This window comes from Patagioenas fasciata, chromosome 1 (genome assembly GCF_037038585.1).
Source record: "Patagioenas fasciata isolate bPatFas1 chromosome 1, bPatFas1.hap1, whole genome shotgun sequence".
In the NCBI taxonomy this organism is placed as follows: Eukaryota; Metazoa; Chordata; class Aves; order Columbiformes; family Columbidae; genus Patagioenas; species Patagioenas fasciata.
The window spans coordinates 2,929,438-2,947,329 of NC_092520.1; the positions used below are offsets into that span (position 1 = coordinate 2,929,438).

At 46.1% G+C, this 17,892-nt stretch overlaps 1 protein-coding gene across 2 annotated transcripts in view; it reads left to right on the plus strand.

Moving 5' to 3' along the window:
- FCHSD2 (FCH and double SH3 domains 2) overlaps positions 1-17,892 on the plus strand; it is a 163,476-nt gene that overhangs the window by 117,483 nt on the left and 28,101 nt on the right. For both annotated transcript variants that reach the window (XM_065833764.2, XM_065833774.2), the window contains one exon: positions 16,101-16,217. In XM_065833764.2, the coding sequence (XP_065689836.1) occupies positions 16,101-16,217 (117 nt within the window). The remainder of the gene's footprint in view (positions 1-16,100; positions 16,218-17,892) is intronic.

The window sequence follows — 17,892 nt, forward strand, 5'->3', positions numbered from 1 at the left end:
GGCCCAAAGAGTTGTGGTGAAGGGAGCCAAATGCAGTTGTTGGTCGGTCAGGAGTGGTGTCCCCAGGGCTCAGTGTTGGGGTCAGTTCTGTTTAATCTCTTTATCAGTGATCTGGATGAGGGGATCGAGTGCACCCTCAGTGAGTTTGCAGGTGACAGCAAGGTGGGTGGAGTGTTGATGTGCTGGAGGGTGGGAAGACCATACAGAGGGGTCTGGCCCGGCTGGGTCGATGGGCTGAGGCCAATTGTCTGAGGTTGACCAAGGCCAAGTGCCGGGTCCTGCACTGGGGTCACAGCAACCCCAGGCAGCGCTACAGGCTCGGGGAAGAGCGGCTGGAAAGTGCCCGGCGGAAAAGGAGCTGGGGGTGTTGGTGCCAGCGGCTGAACATGAGCCAGCGTGTGCCCAGGTGGCCAAGAGGCCACCAGCATCCTGGCTGGGACCAGCACTGGTGTGGCCAGCAGGCCCAGGGCAGTGACCGTCCCTGTGCTGGGACCTGGGGAGGACAAACCGCCAATCCTGGGGGGCAGTTTTGGGCCCCTCAGGCCAAGAAAGGCCTTGAGGTGCTGGAGCGAGTGGAGAGAAGGGAACGGAGCTGGTGAGGGGCTGGAGCACAAGTGTGATGGGATCGGCTGAGGGAGCTGGGGGGTTCAGCTGGAGAACAGGAGCTGAGGGGAGACCTTCTGATCTCTGAACTGCCTGAAAGGAGCTTGGAGCCAGGGGGGTCGGGCTCTGCTCCCCAGGAACAAGCGCCAGGAGCAGAGGAAACGGCCTCAAGTTGCGCCAGGGGAGGTTGAGGTTGGATGTGGGGAACAATTTCTTCCCCAAAGGGCTGTGGGGCATTGGAACAGGCTGCCCAGGGCAGTGCTGGAGTCACCATCCCTGGAGGGTTGGACAGACGGACATGAGGTTCTCAGCGACATGGTTTAGTGCCAGGGCTGGGTTATGGTTGGAGTCGGTGATCCTGAGGGTCTCTTCCAACTGAAATGATTCTGTGATTCTATGATAAAACCGTCTCCAAAGAACACCTCAGAATGGGTTGCCGTGCCACCCTTGAGTCAAGTATCGTTATTAATATAAAGCCAACAGGTTAATTTACTTTCAAAATGCTCTCACCATTCACAGTCAGAGCCTCCAAAAGAGAGTATTCATTTTGAAAAGTAGGTATGAAAGGGCTTTCCGTCATACCAGCATTTTCAGGATTTATGTTTCCCCGCCATCCCACTGGAAATGGAGACTTGAGTGTCTACAAGGAGAATATTTTACAGCTATTTTCCATTATCTAAAAAAAAGCCCATGTTCTGAGCTCAACCTTATACATTTGTTCGTTTTATTCAAATACTTGGATTTTTGCATTGTCTCAGGTAATTTTGACTGATAGAATATAATTTAAATATATATATATATTTAATTTTTGTTTTTTAATCCATCTTGCCTTATCCAAGTGTTCTCTCATAAAGTGTTCAGTAAGAAGTTATTGATAAATTCCCAACTTTAACCTTTTCAGTGAACAAACTCACAAAATGATTTGGGCCTTTACGAACAGCAAGATAGAAAAAACATATAAATGGCTTTGGAAATAGCTTTGACCTCACAAGAAAAACCAGTCAGCACGTGCCGACCTTACATATTCAATACAGTGACAATTTAATCGCCCAACATCCTCCCACGAGACAAGCGGTATTTATTAAGTGTTGAAAGCATACTGTCCCCACATAGATAAACCATAACAACAGGGCAAAAAAGAAGGGAAATGAGGCAGCTTTTCTCTCTTTCCTGTTTGGAAAAGGTTCTTCTTCCTTCAACCGCTTGTTATCATGTGAGAAAACGAGCCGGGCGACCCAAAGCACGTCCAGGGTGCGGGAGAACGGCGACAAAATGCTGACATTAAACTTTTAAGGTCTTTTTTCCTGGTGTTTATCACCTCTGTAATTTTCCCCTGTACCGTCACTGATGCTGCCGTTTTCTTTCCAATCAAAATGATTTATATCGACATGAAAAAATAGCATTTTCTCACCATGATTTGCAGAAAAACAACGACTCGGTCAGATCGGCGGAAAGTTCTGCAGTTTCATCCCTCGCTATTTGAATCTATGGACAGATTGTGAGAATAAGAATGAATTTCACACACAGAATGGACTGGGTTGGAAAAGCCCTCAGAGATCATCAAGTCCAACCCTTGGTCCAACTCCAGTCCATTGACCAGATCATGGCACTAAGTGCCATGGCCAATCTCAGTTTCAAAACCTCCAGGGCCGGTGAGTCCAGCACCTCCCTGGGCAGCCATTCCAATGCTGACCACTCTCTCTGCACAGAATTGCTTTCTCATCTCCAGCCTCAATTTCCCCTGGCAGAGTTGAAGCCCATGCCCCCTTGTCCTATTGCTGACTGCCTGGGAGAAGAGCCCAATCCCCCCTGGCTAGAACTGCCCTTCAGGTCGTTCTAGAGAGTGCTGAGCTCACCTCTAAGCCTCCTCTGCTCCAGACTGAACAAGCCCAGCTCCCTCAGCCTCTCCCCATAGGGCTTGTGTTCAAGTCCCTTCCCCAGTCTTGTTGCTCTTCTCTGGACCCGCTCCAGCACTTCAATCTCTTTCCTGAGCTGAGGGGCCCAGAACTGAACACAATACTCCAGGTGTGGCCTCCCCAATGCAGAGCACAGGGGAAGGATCACTGCCCTTGTCCTGCTGACCACGCCGGTTTGGATACAGGACAGGACACCATTGGCCTTCTTGGCCACCTGGGCACACTGTTGGCTCCTGTTAAGCTTCCTGTCTATCAGTCCCCCCAGGTCCCTTTCTGCCTGACTGCTCTCCAGCCACTCTGTGCCAGCCTGGAGCGCTGCAGGGGGTTGTTGTGGCCAAAGGGCAGGACCCGGCCCTTGGCCTTGTTGAACTTCATCCCATTGGAATCAGCCCATGTTTCCAGTCTGTCCAGATCCCTCTGCAGAGCCCTCCTGCCTTCCAGCAGCTCCACACTCCCTCCCAACTTGGTGTCAGCAGCAAATTTCACTTCACTATTGTACACAGAGGAATATATTGAATTTCTGAGCAGCTTATATGAAGCTATACAGGTTATTTAACTATACTTACAAAAGGACGTCGTGCTGGTGCCAAGGCTCATTTTCTTACCTCCGAAAGCACTCAGGGATTTGAAAATAAATCAAAATTACTGTATAAATAGGAATAAGAACTCAGTCGAGGGCTCCGCTTTGTCAGAATTTACTTTCAGCGGGTTTCTGTGCGTGGACACAGAGGCGAAGGTGTTTATACATTTCAGCATTTACGATGAAATGTGTTTAAATATTTAAAATATGCTCAAAATGTATTGAGCATTAAATACTTTAAAATTCCTTCGTTTTCTAAATAACGTTACATTCTGGTTTTACAGTTATTGAATATAAATAGTTGATGTTTTACATAAATATTTAAATAGTATAAAAAAGTTCATGAAATAAATATATATATATATATAAATATATGAACAGCTAATCAAAAATAATTCCTCATGTACTTAAGCCCAAACTAACAAGTTTCAGAGAATGCTCTGCTTTTTCACTTTTCAGTATTTTTTCTGTATTTTCTACATTTTTTATATTTTATTTTATTCTTTACTTATTAATTTTTATGTTTTCTGTATGTCTGTAATTTATATATTCTGTATTTTAGCATTTCACAGAATCACAGAATCCCAGAATGTCAGGGGTTGAAGGGCCCTGGAAAGCTCATCCAGTGCAATCCCCCCATGGAGCAGGAACACCCAGCTGAGGTTCCACAGGAAGGTGTCCAGGCGGGTTTGAATGTCTGCAGAGAAGGAGACTCCACAACCTCCCTGGGCAGCCTGGGCCAGGCTCTGACACCCTCACCAGGAACAGGTTTCTTCTCACATTATGCTGGAACCTCCTGTGTTCCAGTTTGTATCCATTACCCCTTGTCCTATCATTGGTTGTCAGCGAGAAGAGCCTGGCTCCATCCTTCTGACACTCAACCTTTATATATCTGCAAACGTGAATGAGGTCACCCCTCAGTCTCCTCTTCTCCCGCTCCAGAGCCCCAGCTCCCTCAGCCTTTCCTCACACGGGAGATGCTCCACTCCCTTCAGCATCTTGGTGGCTGCGCTGGACTCTCTGCAGCAGTTCCCTGTCCTTCTGGAACTGAGGGGCCACAACTGGACACAATATTCCAGGTGTGGTCTCCCCAGGGCAGAGCAGAGGGGCAGGAGAACCTCTCTGACCTACTGACCACCCCCTTCTAACCCACCCCAGGTACCATTGGCCTTCCTGGCCACAAGGGCCCAGTGCTGGCTCATGCTCACCCTGCTGGCCCCAGGACCCCCAGGTCCCTTTCCCCTACACTGCTCTCCAACAGCTCCTTCCCCAACTTACACTGGAACCTGGGGTTGTTCCTGCCCAGATCCAAGACTCTACACTTGCCCTTGTTCTAGTTCATTCCATTTCTCCCCGCCCAGCTCTCCAGCCTGTCCAGGTCTCTGGATGGCAGCACAGCCTCTGGCGTGTCAGCCACTCCTCCCAGCTTGGTGTCCCCAGCAAACTTGCTGACAGTCACTCTGTTCCTTCATCCAAGTCATTGATGAATATATTGAATAATCCCGGCCCCAGCACTGCCCCCTGAGGCACTACACTGGATCTAGGCCTCAATTGGACTCCAACTAGACTTTATTCTGCCTGTGCTTTTAATACCAGAATAGGGTTGGGCGATTGGTTTTAACTGTAACTTCTCAAAGCTAAATACACCCCAAAAAGTTATGATTTAATTTGAATAAAGTATAATATTAAGAAGTATTGCTGAGGAGAAATAGACTCAGCCAGGTAAGGAAATGGTGAGTAAATTCAAGTGGGAGCCTGGCAAAGCTCCACATTCCCTGAATAACTGATCACGACTAGAACCGATTTTACTTCATTTCCCCCACCCCAGTTGAGGTTAAAATAAGGTCTGAGATCTAATATTCGTATTTGAGGTTGATATTGAAAGGGTCGTTAAAGAAAAGGGAAATTCCACCCCCTGGGGCTACTGACTCTCTTATCTGGGCTTGAATTTTAACATCGTTTCTGATTTACTTGAAGGATAATGAGCTGAAATTGCCTCACTACCTAGTTGATTTTATTTTAATTTAGAGAACATGCTGTTAGAATTCTTTTGATTTCTTTTTTTTTAGAGTCAGGAACACTGTTTAAGCAAAGCTCGGAATAATTTCTAAGTCAGACCAGAAGTAATATTTGAATTGGCCACTGAAGAAATAGATCTTTGTTTAGATTACATTGAAAAGACCCATTTCATCCATTTCTCTGTGTCAGAGCTGATTCGAAAGATACTTTTCCTTTAGTTACCTAACGAGAGCAATTTTTCTGTATTTCTAGTTACAATAGAATACACTATAGGTTATAATAGAATACACTATAGATTATAATAGAATACACTATGAATTAGAATAAACTATAGGTTATAGTAGAATAAACTATAGATTATAATAGAATACACTATGTATTATAATAGAATAAACTATATGTTATAATAGAATACACTATAGATTATAATGAAATACAGTATGGATTATAATAGAATAAACTATAGGTTATAATAGAATACACTATAGATTATAATAGAATACACTATGGATTATAATAGAATAAACTATAGCTTATAATAGAATACACTATAGATTACAATGAAATACCCTATAGTTTATAATAGAATACACTATGGATTATAATAGAATAAACTATAGTTTATAATAGAATACACTATAGATTATAATAGAATACACTATGGATTATAATAGAATAAACTATAGTTTATAATAGAATACACTATAGATTATAATAGAATACACTACGGATTATAATAAACTATAGATTATGATAGAATACACCATAGATTATAATAAAATACACTATAGCTTATAATAGAATACACTATGGATTATAATAGAATAAACTATAGGTTATAATAGAATACACTATAGATTATAATAGAATACACTATGGATTATAATAGAATACACTATGGATTATAATAGAATAAACTATAGATTATAATAGAACGCACTGTAGATTTTTAGGGAGAAGTTGGATGTGAATGCGGCTGCTGCGATAGCCGAGGCAAATGAGGATAATTATGAGGGTGAAAATAGAAGTTCACTGACATTCTAATTTCAAAATGAATTTCAGTGAGATGAGAAACTTTTTAAAAATAAAGAAGATTAATTATAGGGTTTGTGGCTTTCAGTGTCCGCTATACAACAAAAGTGCTTAATAAGGAGAATCGAGCGCTACAGGCAACAAAGCCTCATGAATGACTGGTTTCAACAAACCCCAGAACTTCAAGATTCTGGTCTTTCTGCATTTAAAATAGAATAAAATGAGACAAAACAGAGCTAAACTTTTGCAGGAACCGTGTCCTGCCGCGTTTGACATCGGCCGCCATAACAATCCGTGCGCACAGTGTGTTCGGAGGAGGTTTCAAGTGAATGGTCAGTGATCCCCAGCGAGAATTATTGAACCAGAATTCAAAATAAACACCCCACCCCCGCTAAATACCAACTGGAGAAGTTATTTTCATACATATGGCCTGTACAAACGTTCCTTTCATGGGTGCTTTTGGGCAGGAGAATCTCAGTGGCGCCAGATGGCAAAGAACAGCTTCAATATTTGTTGGGAATTCAATATATTACTCTAGAAAATGTCTTTAGTAAAAAGTGATCGTGATGAGATTATTTTTCAAGCTCAAAAAGTCCCAGGATCCCCTTTCTGTGTTCAGATATCCCTGAACCATCTTCCTCGTGATGAGTTTAAATGTAATTATTTCCTGATGGGCTGTTCCTCATCCTTCTGCAGCCCCCCACCCAATGCTCAACACCATGAGAAGAGATGCTAATGTATTTGATTACAAAGCAGAATGTGGTTCTATAAAGCAGCAATAATAGGTTGGTGGAACTTATGAATAGTGGATATAGGTCTTTTTTAATGCTTCCGAGTGGAAAGAGAAAACGACATGCAAATAATCTTTATTTTTAAAGAAGGGGGGTGTCCCATTTGTAACATTGAAAGTTTACTGAAGTGCAAGTCCATCCTAGCTCACTTTTGGCTAAACTAAAATTAACTTAGTTCTACAATAAGAGACTAAACTGAGAACCAAACGCGACTCACAGTTTTCTTACAACTGCTGTGTTTAGCATCAGTTGTGTGAAAGATATCACGCATATCCCTGCGTGTGTTGATCATAAGGTTGAGCTTGCTTTTGAGCTGGCTGAGGTCATTGCTGGACCGCTCTCCATCATCTTTGCCAAGTCTTGGGAAACGGGAGAGGTGCCTGAGGACTGGAGGAAAGCAAATGTCACTGCAGTCTTCAAAAAGAGCAAGAGGGAGGAGCCGGGTAACCATAGACCGGTCAGGCTCACCTCCATCCCTGGGAAACTGATGGAACGACTTCTCCTTGGTGCCATCTCAAGGCAGATCAGGGATAAGAGGGACATTAGGGGCAGTCAACATGGTTTCACCAAGGGGAAGTCGTGCTTGACCAACCTCATTGACTTTTATGAGGACAGAACAAGATGGATGGATGATGGCAGAGTGGTGGACGTGATCTACCTTGACTTGAGTAAGGGATTTGACAGAGTGTCCCACAGCATCCTCACAGCTGAACTGAGGGAGTGCGGTCTGGATGAGCGGGTAGTGAGGTGGACTGGGAACTGGTTGAAGGGAAGAAGCCAGAGAGTCGTGGGCAATGGGGCAGAGTCCAGTTGAGGCCTGGATCCAGTGCAGAGCCTCAGGGGGCAGTGCTGGGGCCGGGATTATTCAATAGCCAGGCTCTTCTTGGTGACAACCAATGATAGGACAAGGGGTAATGAGTTCAAACTGGAACACAGGAGGTTCCACTTAAATTTGAGCAGAAACTTGTTCCTGGTGAGGGTGGCAGAGCCTGGCCCAGGCTGCCCAGGGAGGTTGTGGAGTCTCCTTCTCTGCAGACATTCAAACCCGCCTGGACACCTTCCTGTGGAACCTCAGCTGGGTGTTCCTGCTCCATGGGGGGATTGCACTGGATGAGCTTTCCAGGTCCCTTCCAACCCCTGACATTTTGGGATTCTGTGATTCAACCTTGTCATGCCAACTCTTCATATTCTTTAAAAGAAATGGCTGAGATTTTTAGGTGTGTTTTGTGCATTTGTGTGCAAGAAATGTTTCTAATTATTTTCCTTTGTCGACGTGAACTTTTCTAGTCTCTGGCTACAAAAATAAGGAGGCTTTCCGCTCGAGAGCCAGCTGCTTTTTTGCTTTTAAGACGTGCCATCTGCATCTGGATATAATCGCGTCAATGAGAGAATGCAAGCTGTGTTTTTATCCCCATCTTAACGTGACTTCTGCACCTGCAACAACATTTCAGACAAAGTGGAGAAACGACACGAGTCTACATTTGTTAATTTAAGACACAGGCTGGCTGGTCTCTAAGCTCTTTAGCTGCTTGGAGTCATCTAGTACTTTCTGTTGGTCAACTGTCTGAATTTTTAGCGCTAAACACTGCTTTTGGTGTAATCCGAACCCTGCGAGAGCGGCGTAATGTCCAGCTATGTTTAGCTCAGGTTTTTTGGCTCTTCTTTCATTCCTTGGCCATGGTGAGTGGGTTTGGTTTCCCTCTTTTTTGGAAGAGGTTAAATTGAGTCTCTGGACATCTTGCCACCACCAAGTTCCAGTGCTGAAAACACTTAGGCAAGAGCTTGATTTAGTAAATCAGGTTAGGACCAGTCACTTCAGTTTCCCTGCCATCTTCCCTGCGCTTTTGATATCTATAGCAGATAAATCTCTGGTTTAGCTTGTTTCTTCATACTTATTGAATGGCAGTAGGTTTTTTATTTCTTACTTGATGGAGCCTGGATTTCCCTGAGGATACAGACTTCTCCGGTCATCTGTGACGCCCTCCTGAAGCGCATACTCTGCCACTCCAGTCAGCTTGTTACTGCTTCTGTGCTTGTCAGTTCATCTGCAGTCATCTTAAGTGCCAGCAGCTTGGAATCACAGGATGGTTTGGGTTGGAGGGACCTTCCCAGCTCCGCCAGTGCCATCCCTGCCATGAGCAGGGACATCTTCACCAGCTCAGGTTGCTCAGAGCCCCGTCCAGCCTGGCCTGGGATGTCTCCAGGGATGGTTCAGCCACCACCTCTCTGCCCAACCTGGGCCAGGCTCTCACCACCCTCAGGGCAATAATTTCTTCCTCACGTCCAACCTGAATTTCCCTCCTTTAGTTTCAAACCATCACCCGTTGTCCTATCAAAACAGGCCCTGCTCACAAGACTGTCCCCATCTTTCTTCTCATCCTCTTTTAATTCTGGAAAGGCCACACTAAGGTCTCCCTGGAGCTTCTCTTCTCCAGCTGAACCCCCCAACTCTCTCAGCCTGTCCTCCCAGCAGAGCTGTTCCAGCCTCGCATCATTCCTGGGGCTCCTCTGGCCCCTCTCCAGCAGGTCCATGTGTGTCCTGTGCTGAGGACCCAGAGCTGGACCAGCACTGCAGGGGGGTCTCACCAGAGCGGAGCAGAGGGGCAGAATCCCGCTTGGTCTCACACAGGTCAGGTGAAGTCCCTCCATTTATTCACGAAGCATTTCAGGTCCTAATGGATTTGAAACTTTACTCCTTGGACTATCTTCTCAGCCAATATTCAGCCTGTGCATTTCCAACATTCTCCCTGTTCTTGTGCGGTTTAGGAGTCCCCGTTTTCAGCCTCTTCCCCAAGAAACTAAACTTTGCCTCTCCATCTTTCTCCTTTTTTTCATGTATGTTTTTGATATCCATGCAGACCACAGCTTAGGTTTCTCCCTAACTCTTTTTATTACCCATTTTTGTGGTGTTTATTTTTAGACTTTTAAGGTCTAGGCACATCAGGGATAAGAGGGTCATTAGGGGCAGTCAGCATGGCTTTACCAAGGGGAAGTCGTGCTTGACCAACCTCATAGCCTTTTATGAGAATGTAACAAGATGGATGGATGATGGCAGAGCGGTGGATGTGGTCTACCTTGACTTCAGTAAAGCCTTTGACACAGTCCCTCACAGCATCCTCACAGCTAAATTGAGGAGGTGTGGTCTGGACAATAGAGTAGTGAGGTGGGTTGTAAACTGGCTTAAAGAGAGAAGCCAGAGAGTGGTGGTCAATGGTGCGGAGTCCAGTTGGAGGCCAGTGTCTAGTGGAGTGCCTCAGGGGTCAGTACTGGGGCCAATATTATTCAATATATTCATTAATGATTTAGACGAGGGAATTGAGTGTACTATCGGCAAGTTTGCTGATGACACTAAGCTGGGAGGAGTGGCTGACACGCCAGAAGGCTGTACTGCCATCCAGCGGGACCTGGACAGGCTGGAGAGTTGGGCGGGGGATAACCTGATGGAATTTAACAAGGGAAAGTGTAGAGTCCTGCATCTGGGCAGGAACAATCCCAAGTTCCAGTATAGGTTGGGGCATGACCTATTAGAGAGCAGTGTAGGGGAAAGGGACCTGGGGGTCCTGGTGGACAACAGGATGCCCATGAACCAGCACTGTGCCCTTGTGGCCAGGAAGGCCAATGGCATCCTTGGGTGTATTACAAGGGGGGTGGTCAGTAGATCGAGAGAGGTCCTCCTTCCCCTCTATTCCGCCCTGGTGAGACCCCATCTGGAATATTGTGTCCAGTTCTGGGCCCCTCAGTTCAAGAAGGACAGGGAACTGCTGGAGAGGGTCCAGCGTAGGGCAACAAAGATGCTGAAGGGAGTGGAGCATCTCGCTTATGAAGAAAGGCTGAGGGAGCTGGGGCTCTTTAGTTTGGAGAAGAGGAGACTGAGGGGTGACCTCATTAATGTTTATAAATATATAAAGGGTGAGTGCCACGAGGATGGAGCCAGGCTCTTCTCAGTGGCAAACAATGATAGGACAAGGGGCAATGGGATCAAGCTGGAACACAAGAGGTTCCACTTAAATTTGAGAAAGAACTTCTTCTCAGTGAGGGTAGCAGAGCACTGGAACAGGCTGCCCAGGGAGGTTGTGGAGTCTCCTTCCCTGGAGACATTCAAAACCCACCTGGACACATTCCTGTGCGACCTCACCTAGGCGTTCCTGCTCCAGCAGGGGGATTGGACTAGATGATCTTTGAGGTCCCTTCCAATCCCAAACATACTGTGATACTGTGATCCTGTGATACTGTGATACAGTGCCGCTTTATGAATAACTAATATAACCGCTGTGATCCAATCATGATTCATTTCTTTTTTTAGTATGCCCTTAGGAGTAGCCACAAAGTTTGCCTTCACTTTTCTGGTCAAGAGCTTTTGATAAATAGATTAAAAATCGAACATGCACTTGGAGATATCGCAGGTCATCAAGCGGCTGTAAAGGAGTCTGTATTCTTCATGAGGATGAGATGCTGAGTAGGAACAAGACCAATGGAAACACTGAAAATTCATTTTATAGGGGAGAAGCAACTCCGATAAGCTGGGAAAAAAATGAAGGTGAAATCATAGAAAGGTAGAGTAATATTTGGTTGGAAGAGACCCTCAAGTAGTGATGGAGGAAGAGGGAAAGGTACTAAATGGCTTCTTTGCCTCAGTCTTTAATAGTACAAACAGATGGTCTTTGGTTACTCAGCCCCCTGAGCTGAAAGACAGAGTTGGGGAGCAAAATGAAGCCCCAATAATCCAAGAGAAGATGTTTGGAAACCTACTACACCATTTAGACACCCACAAGTCTATGGGGGAGCTGACGGAGGCAATCACCAAGCCATGATTGTTCAGTTATCAGCAGTCCCGGTTGAAGCGGGGAGGTTGAGTTGGCTGGAGGTTGGCCAATGTGAAGCCCATGTACCAGAAGGGCCAGAAGTAGGAACTGAGAAATTACAGGCGTGTCAGTCTGACCTCAGTGCTGGGGATGGTGATGGAGCAGATCATCCTGGGTGCCATCAGGTGGCACATACAGGACAACCAGGTGATCAGGCCCAGTCACCATGGGTTTGTGAAAGGCAGGTCCTGCTTGACCAAACTGATCTGCTACGACAAGATGACCCACTTAGGAGATGAGGGAAATGCTGTGAGTGTTCTCTACCTAGACCCTGGTAAAGCCTTTGACACCGTGTCCCACAGCATCTCCTGGAGAAGCTGCAGCTCTGGATGGTGTATCTGTGGTGGGTAAAGAACTGGCTGGAGGACCAGGCCAAAGAGTTGTGGTGAAGGGAGCCAAATGCAGTTGTTGGCCGGTCAGGAGTGGTGTCCCCAGGGCTCAGTGTTGGGGCCAGTTCTGTTTAATCACTTTATCACTGGTCTGGATGAGGAGATCAAGTGCACCCTCGGTGAGTTTGCAGGTGACAGCAAGTTGGGTGGAGTGTTGATGTGCTGGAGGGTGGGAAGGCCATACAGAGGGGTCTGGCCCGGCTGGGTCGATGGGCTGAGGCCAATTGTCTGAGGTTCACCAAGGCCAAGTGCCGGGTCCTGCACTGGGGTCACAGCAACCCCAGGCAGCGCTACAGGCTCAGGGAAGAGCGGCTGGAAAGTGCCCGGCGGAAAAGGAGCTGGGGGTGTTGGTGCCAGCGGCTGAACATGAGCCAGCGTGTGCCCAGGTGGCCAAGAGGCCACCAGCATCCTGGCTGGGACCAGCACTGGTGTGGCCAGCAGGCCCAGGGCAGTGACCATCCCTGTGCTGGGACCTGGGGAGGCCAAACCGCCAATCCTGGGGGCAGTTTTGGACCCCTCATCTCATGGCTCAAAATGGCAGCCCCAGGGGCAGCAAAATCACCTCAGAACACAAAGTGGTGGCCAGAGGGGTGGTGGGATCACCTCACAAGAAAGGCCTTGAGGTGCTGGAGTGAGTTGAGAGAAGGGAACGGAGTTGGTGAGGGGCTGGAGCACAAGTGTGATGGGAGCAGCTGAGGGAGCTGGGGGGTTCAGCTGGAGAACAGGAGCTGAGGGGAGACCTTCTGATCTCTGAACTGCCTGAAAGGAGCTTGGAGCCAGGGGGGGTCGGGCTCTACTCCCCAGGAACAAGCGCCAGGAGCAGAGGAAACGACCTCAAGTTGCACCAGGGGAGGCTGAGGTTGGATGTGGGGAACAATTTCTTCCCCAAAGGGCTGTGGGGCATTGGAACAGGCTGCCCAGGGCAGTGCTGGAGTCACCATCCCTGGAGGGCTGGACAGACGGACATGAGGTTCTCAGGGACATGGGGCAGTGCCAGGGGTGGGTTATGGTTGGACTCGATGATCCTGAGGGTCTTTTCCAACCAAGATGATTCTGTGATTCTATGAAAATACCATTAACCTGGGCTTTGTGCCTGTGTCCCTCTCCAGTGGGTTCATTTCCTAGAAATATTTGTTTCTGACTTTGAGCTGAAATGTCTTGACATCTTATACTAACATGTAAAAGCTTCTTGGGGTTTTTCCAGTCACTGTGAGTAACACAGGGATGCTCCCTCTCCTCCACCCCTCTTCTGATGACGGTTAATTTATGCCTTGAGGCATTCCGGAGGGAGAAGCTGAAGAACTTCAGGCTTCTTGGCTGAGTTACAGCTGCTTAAAATAGAGGCAGAAAGTGGCCCAGAAGCCGCCTGAAGCATTAGATACGGTTCAGAGCCCCGTGGTGGGAGTGCGTGTGGACGTGTAGGGGTTGTCTTCCTTTCCCTTTGCCTTTTTGGAATCACAGAACCATTTGGGTTCGAAGAGACCCTCATGAACATCGCGTCCAACCATTACCTGACTCTGGCACTGAGCCATGGCCCTACGGAAACCATTTCCTTCACAACCCCTTGAATCTGTTCCCCCCAGCTCTCTTGTAATAAGAAGATGAAGAAGATTAAAGACCAACTTCAATTTTGATGAAAAGAAGCTTAGCTGAACCAATTTTTGCCTCGTTTTCAATTAAATCCACTGTTAGCATAAGTTAGTATTGTTGCCTCTCCCATGAGGGCACTGTAATCTGAAGGCCTAAGAACCTTGCTTTCAGAATCACTTCAGTTTGCTTCCTATATCTCTTGATTTTACTCCAGCCTATACCAAATACTGGTATTAAAATTATCAACCTCCTTGAGAAATATTGTACTGCTAAAATACCTGATATCAGTACCTCTTCTGCTGCATCAGCTGGATGCTTCTCACCTAACTTTCTCCTCTCTTACTTCCCTCCTGCTGGCTCACCTTGAATTTCTCCTTCCTAAACACCTTTTGCACGTGTGTGGGATCTCCTCTAGTTTCAAACCGCACCTGATGGAGAAAAATCATGTCTTGTTAAACCATAGAGTGAAATAGAAATTAGTGAAACAGTCGTTTCGTTCACACGTGCATCTGCCACCTCAGTTTGAGCGGCACTCGGCACACTCTTGTCTTCTCAAATGATCATTTGTAAGTGCATTTATTTTCTGTTATCTCAAAGGTTGCGCAAGGGTATAGAGGACTTGTGATAAAGAAGAGTGCGAGGTGGCTCTGGGCAGCAGTGACTGTCGTGGTAGGGACGTGTGAGAAGAATGGGGACAGACTTTGAGCAGGGCTCATTGTGATAGGACAAGGGTGATGGTTTTAAACTAAAGGAGGGAGATTCAGGTTGGACGTGAGGAAGAAATTGTTGCCCTGAGGGTGGTGAGAGCCTGGCCCAGGTTGGGCAGAGAGGTGGTGGCTGAACCATCCCTGGAGACATCCCAGGCCAGGCTGGACGGGGCTCTGAGCAACCTGAGCTGGTGAAGATGTCCCTGCTCATGGCAGGGGTGGCACTGGGGGAGCTGGGAAGGTCCTTCCAACCCAAGCCATTCTGTGTATCTATTTGCATGAGTCGACAAGTCATCCAGGAAAGAGAGTTGTTCTTCTGGATCCTTTTGAAGTGTTGATTAACTTTTAATTCGAGGAACCACTGAAATTTATACTGTAAGAAGCAGTTTTGTTGTTCCAGGAACACAACTTGGGAAGGTGGTGTGAATACAACGTCTTCTCACAGCTAATTGTGCTGATGGGAAGAGTACGAGACTGGCTCAGATTAAAAAAAAGGACATAGTGGTTGAGGTTGGAAGGAACTCCAGAGGTCGTCTGGTCCAGAGCCGGTTGCCCAGGATTATGTCAGGAATATCTAGAAGGACGGAGACTCCACAGCATCTCTGGACAACCTGTGCCACTGCTTGGTCACCCTCCCCATGGAAAAGTGTTTCCTGATGTTCAAAGGAAACGTCCTGTGTTTCAGTTTCTGCCCGTTGCCTCTGGTCCTGTCACTGGCCACAAGAGCCACCTTTTCACCTTCCTTTCACGTATTTATATACATTGATGAGACTCCCCTGGGCCATCTCCTCTCCAGGCTGAACTGTCCCAGCTCTGTGAACTTGATCACAGGAGAGATGCTCCAGCCTCTTCATCTTCTCCACAAACTCTCCCCAACTTAATAATTATTTATCCATATGCAGTATAGGTGCAGTAAAAGTGTACAGAGCACCCACAGATATAGAAGATATATCATGAAACCCATTTTAGTGGAAAGATTGAGGCTGATATACATCCTAAACACTTATATATATATATGTAAACACACAGGGTTGTAAAACCAGGTGTAAGATGAAACAATATCTAAAAATATGGTGTGAGATTCAAGCTGCTGTTTTGTAGACAATTTGGGAGGGAGGGGGGACAGAAGTGGATGTACTATTCTAGAGTATTTGATGGCATGATGATTTGCTCATTAATGACAAAGAATGAGCCTAAACAGCTGATTGGATCACACTTCAACTTTCATCTTTGCTTCCTATAATGCATGTTTAGAAATGAGGTGACTTCCTTGGCTGGTTATTCTTCATCTCTTTGATACAGTGTCTGGGTGAAATAGCATTTCAGTTGTGTTCCTCATGTCTTTCAGTGTGTCTGGTATTCAGTGTCATGCTGATTTTCCTAAGCCAGTGAGTTACAAGTTCTCATGAGCTTTGATTTGCTGTCATAGTTGCTTTTCCACGTGGTACCGTGACGAAGTTCATAAGGAAGAGAGTTGGCCTTGCCGAATCTTTCTTGTTTTGCACAAAACAAGATCCGAGCCTGATAAATATAATATCAAGTTATCCTATAACTAAGTCTATCTATCTCCTCTGTCTGTGTCATGACTCGTTATTCTGTTTTCTGTTCCAGAGTCGACAACTGGAATCGGAAACTGGAACGACCGAAGAGCACAGCCTCAACAAGGAGGCGCGCAAGTGGGCTACGCGGGTGGCCCGCGAACACAAGAACATCATCCACAGTCAGCGGGTAGGTCAGGAAAACATACATTTCTAGGTTTTGTTTATTACAGCTCTACGCTGCATGAACCAGGAGATGCCACAACCACCCAGGAATTAGTTTTGTCCTATTGTCTCTCAGTTTTCATCTCGGTTTGGTACACTCAAATGGCAAAGTTAGTGGCTCCTCAAACCTTTCGGTATATCAATATGTTTTGTTATTCCCATGTAAATCTGAAGTTGTAACTTCTACTTCACTGCAAATAACTTACAGACTCGCCTCTATCTACACAACGTTCCACTTACAGACCCGCCTCTATCTACACAACGTTCCACTTACAGATCTGCCTCTATCTGCACAACGTTCCACTCACAGATCCACCTCTATCTACACAGTCTTCCACTTACAGATCTACCTCTATCTGCACAACATTCCACTTACAGATCTACCTCTATCTGCACAACATTCCACTTACAGATCTGCCTCTGTCTGCACAACGTTCCACTTACAGATCCACCTCTATCTACATAACGTTCCACTCACAGATCCACCTCTATCTGCACAACGTTCGACTTACAGACCTACCTCTATCTGCACAACGTTCCACTTAAAGATCCACCTCTATCTGCACAACGTTCCACTTACAGATCTGCCTCTATCTACACAACATTCCACTTGTAGACCCGCCTCTATCTGCACAACGTTCGACTTACAGACCTACCTCTATCTACACAACGTTCCACTTACAGATCCACCTCTATCTACACAACGTTCCACTTACAGATCCACCTCTATCTACGCAACATTCCACTTAAAGATCCGCCTCTATCTACACAACGTTCCACTAAAGTTTCAGTGATTCTCTTTTCTCCACCGTATCACGTATATATTACCCATCGGAAAAAAATAGATTCATTTGGATTTCAAGACTCTTCCCGACAGTAGGAAAATCCATGAGTAACGTGCACTTCTAACTAACGTGAGGACAGAAAATTAAAGTGTATATCAATTACTTAAATTCAGTTAAAGAGGCTGCGTCTATACTATGATATCTATAATATATAATATTCCATGAGCTTCAGCCCAGGAGGACCTGGCTTCTAGTTCCACTTCAGCGATTTGAGTTGTTCCTCAAGAAACACAACCAGAGTAGGTGTTTAACACCTTATGTGTCTTCTGCTGAACCTGGAGCAAAAAACAGAGGTTTTAGCACCAAGCAGAAGGAATTACCAGAGTTTGTGAGCAAAATATTGTAGGAAAAGCTCCCATCAGAGGAAGGAGAGCCCATCCTGGTCCTTGAACCTCATGCTCCTTCTGCTTTTCCTCCAAAGACAATACAACCGCAAATACACAGTTACTGAACCAGTCACAGATTTGCAGATAACTGGTGGAGATCTGTGCACTCACGTGCTTTTATTGTTTTAAATTTGGACCAGTGTAATCATATACGTGAACCTTAGAAACTCCGTGTCTTCTGTGATTCAGCAAATTCTCTGCATACAACGTTCCTGCAAACGCAGCAAATCTTCCTTGGCTTCCCCTACAGCGACTTCTCACTCCATGCTCAGGATGCTTATTTCAACCTGACATGAATGGCGAGCAACATATCCATTTTAAATATGTAAATATCATCATATAGACGAGCTGATTCATACCACGGATCATGTTTTCACGAAGATGTCAAACCATGGAATATCCACGGGAA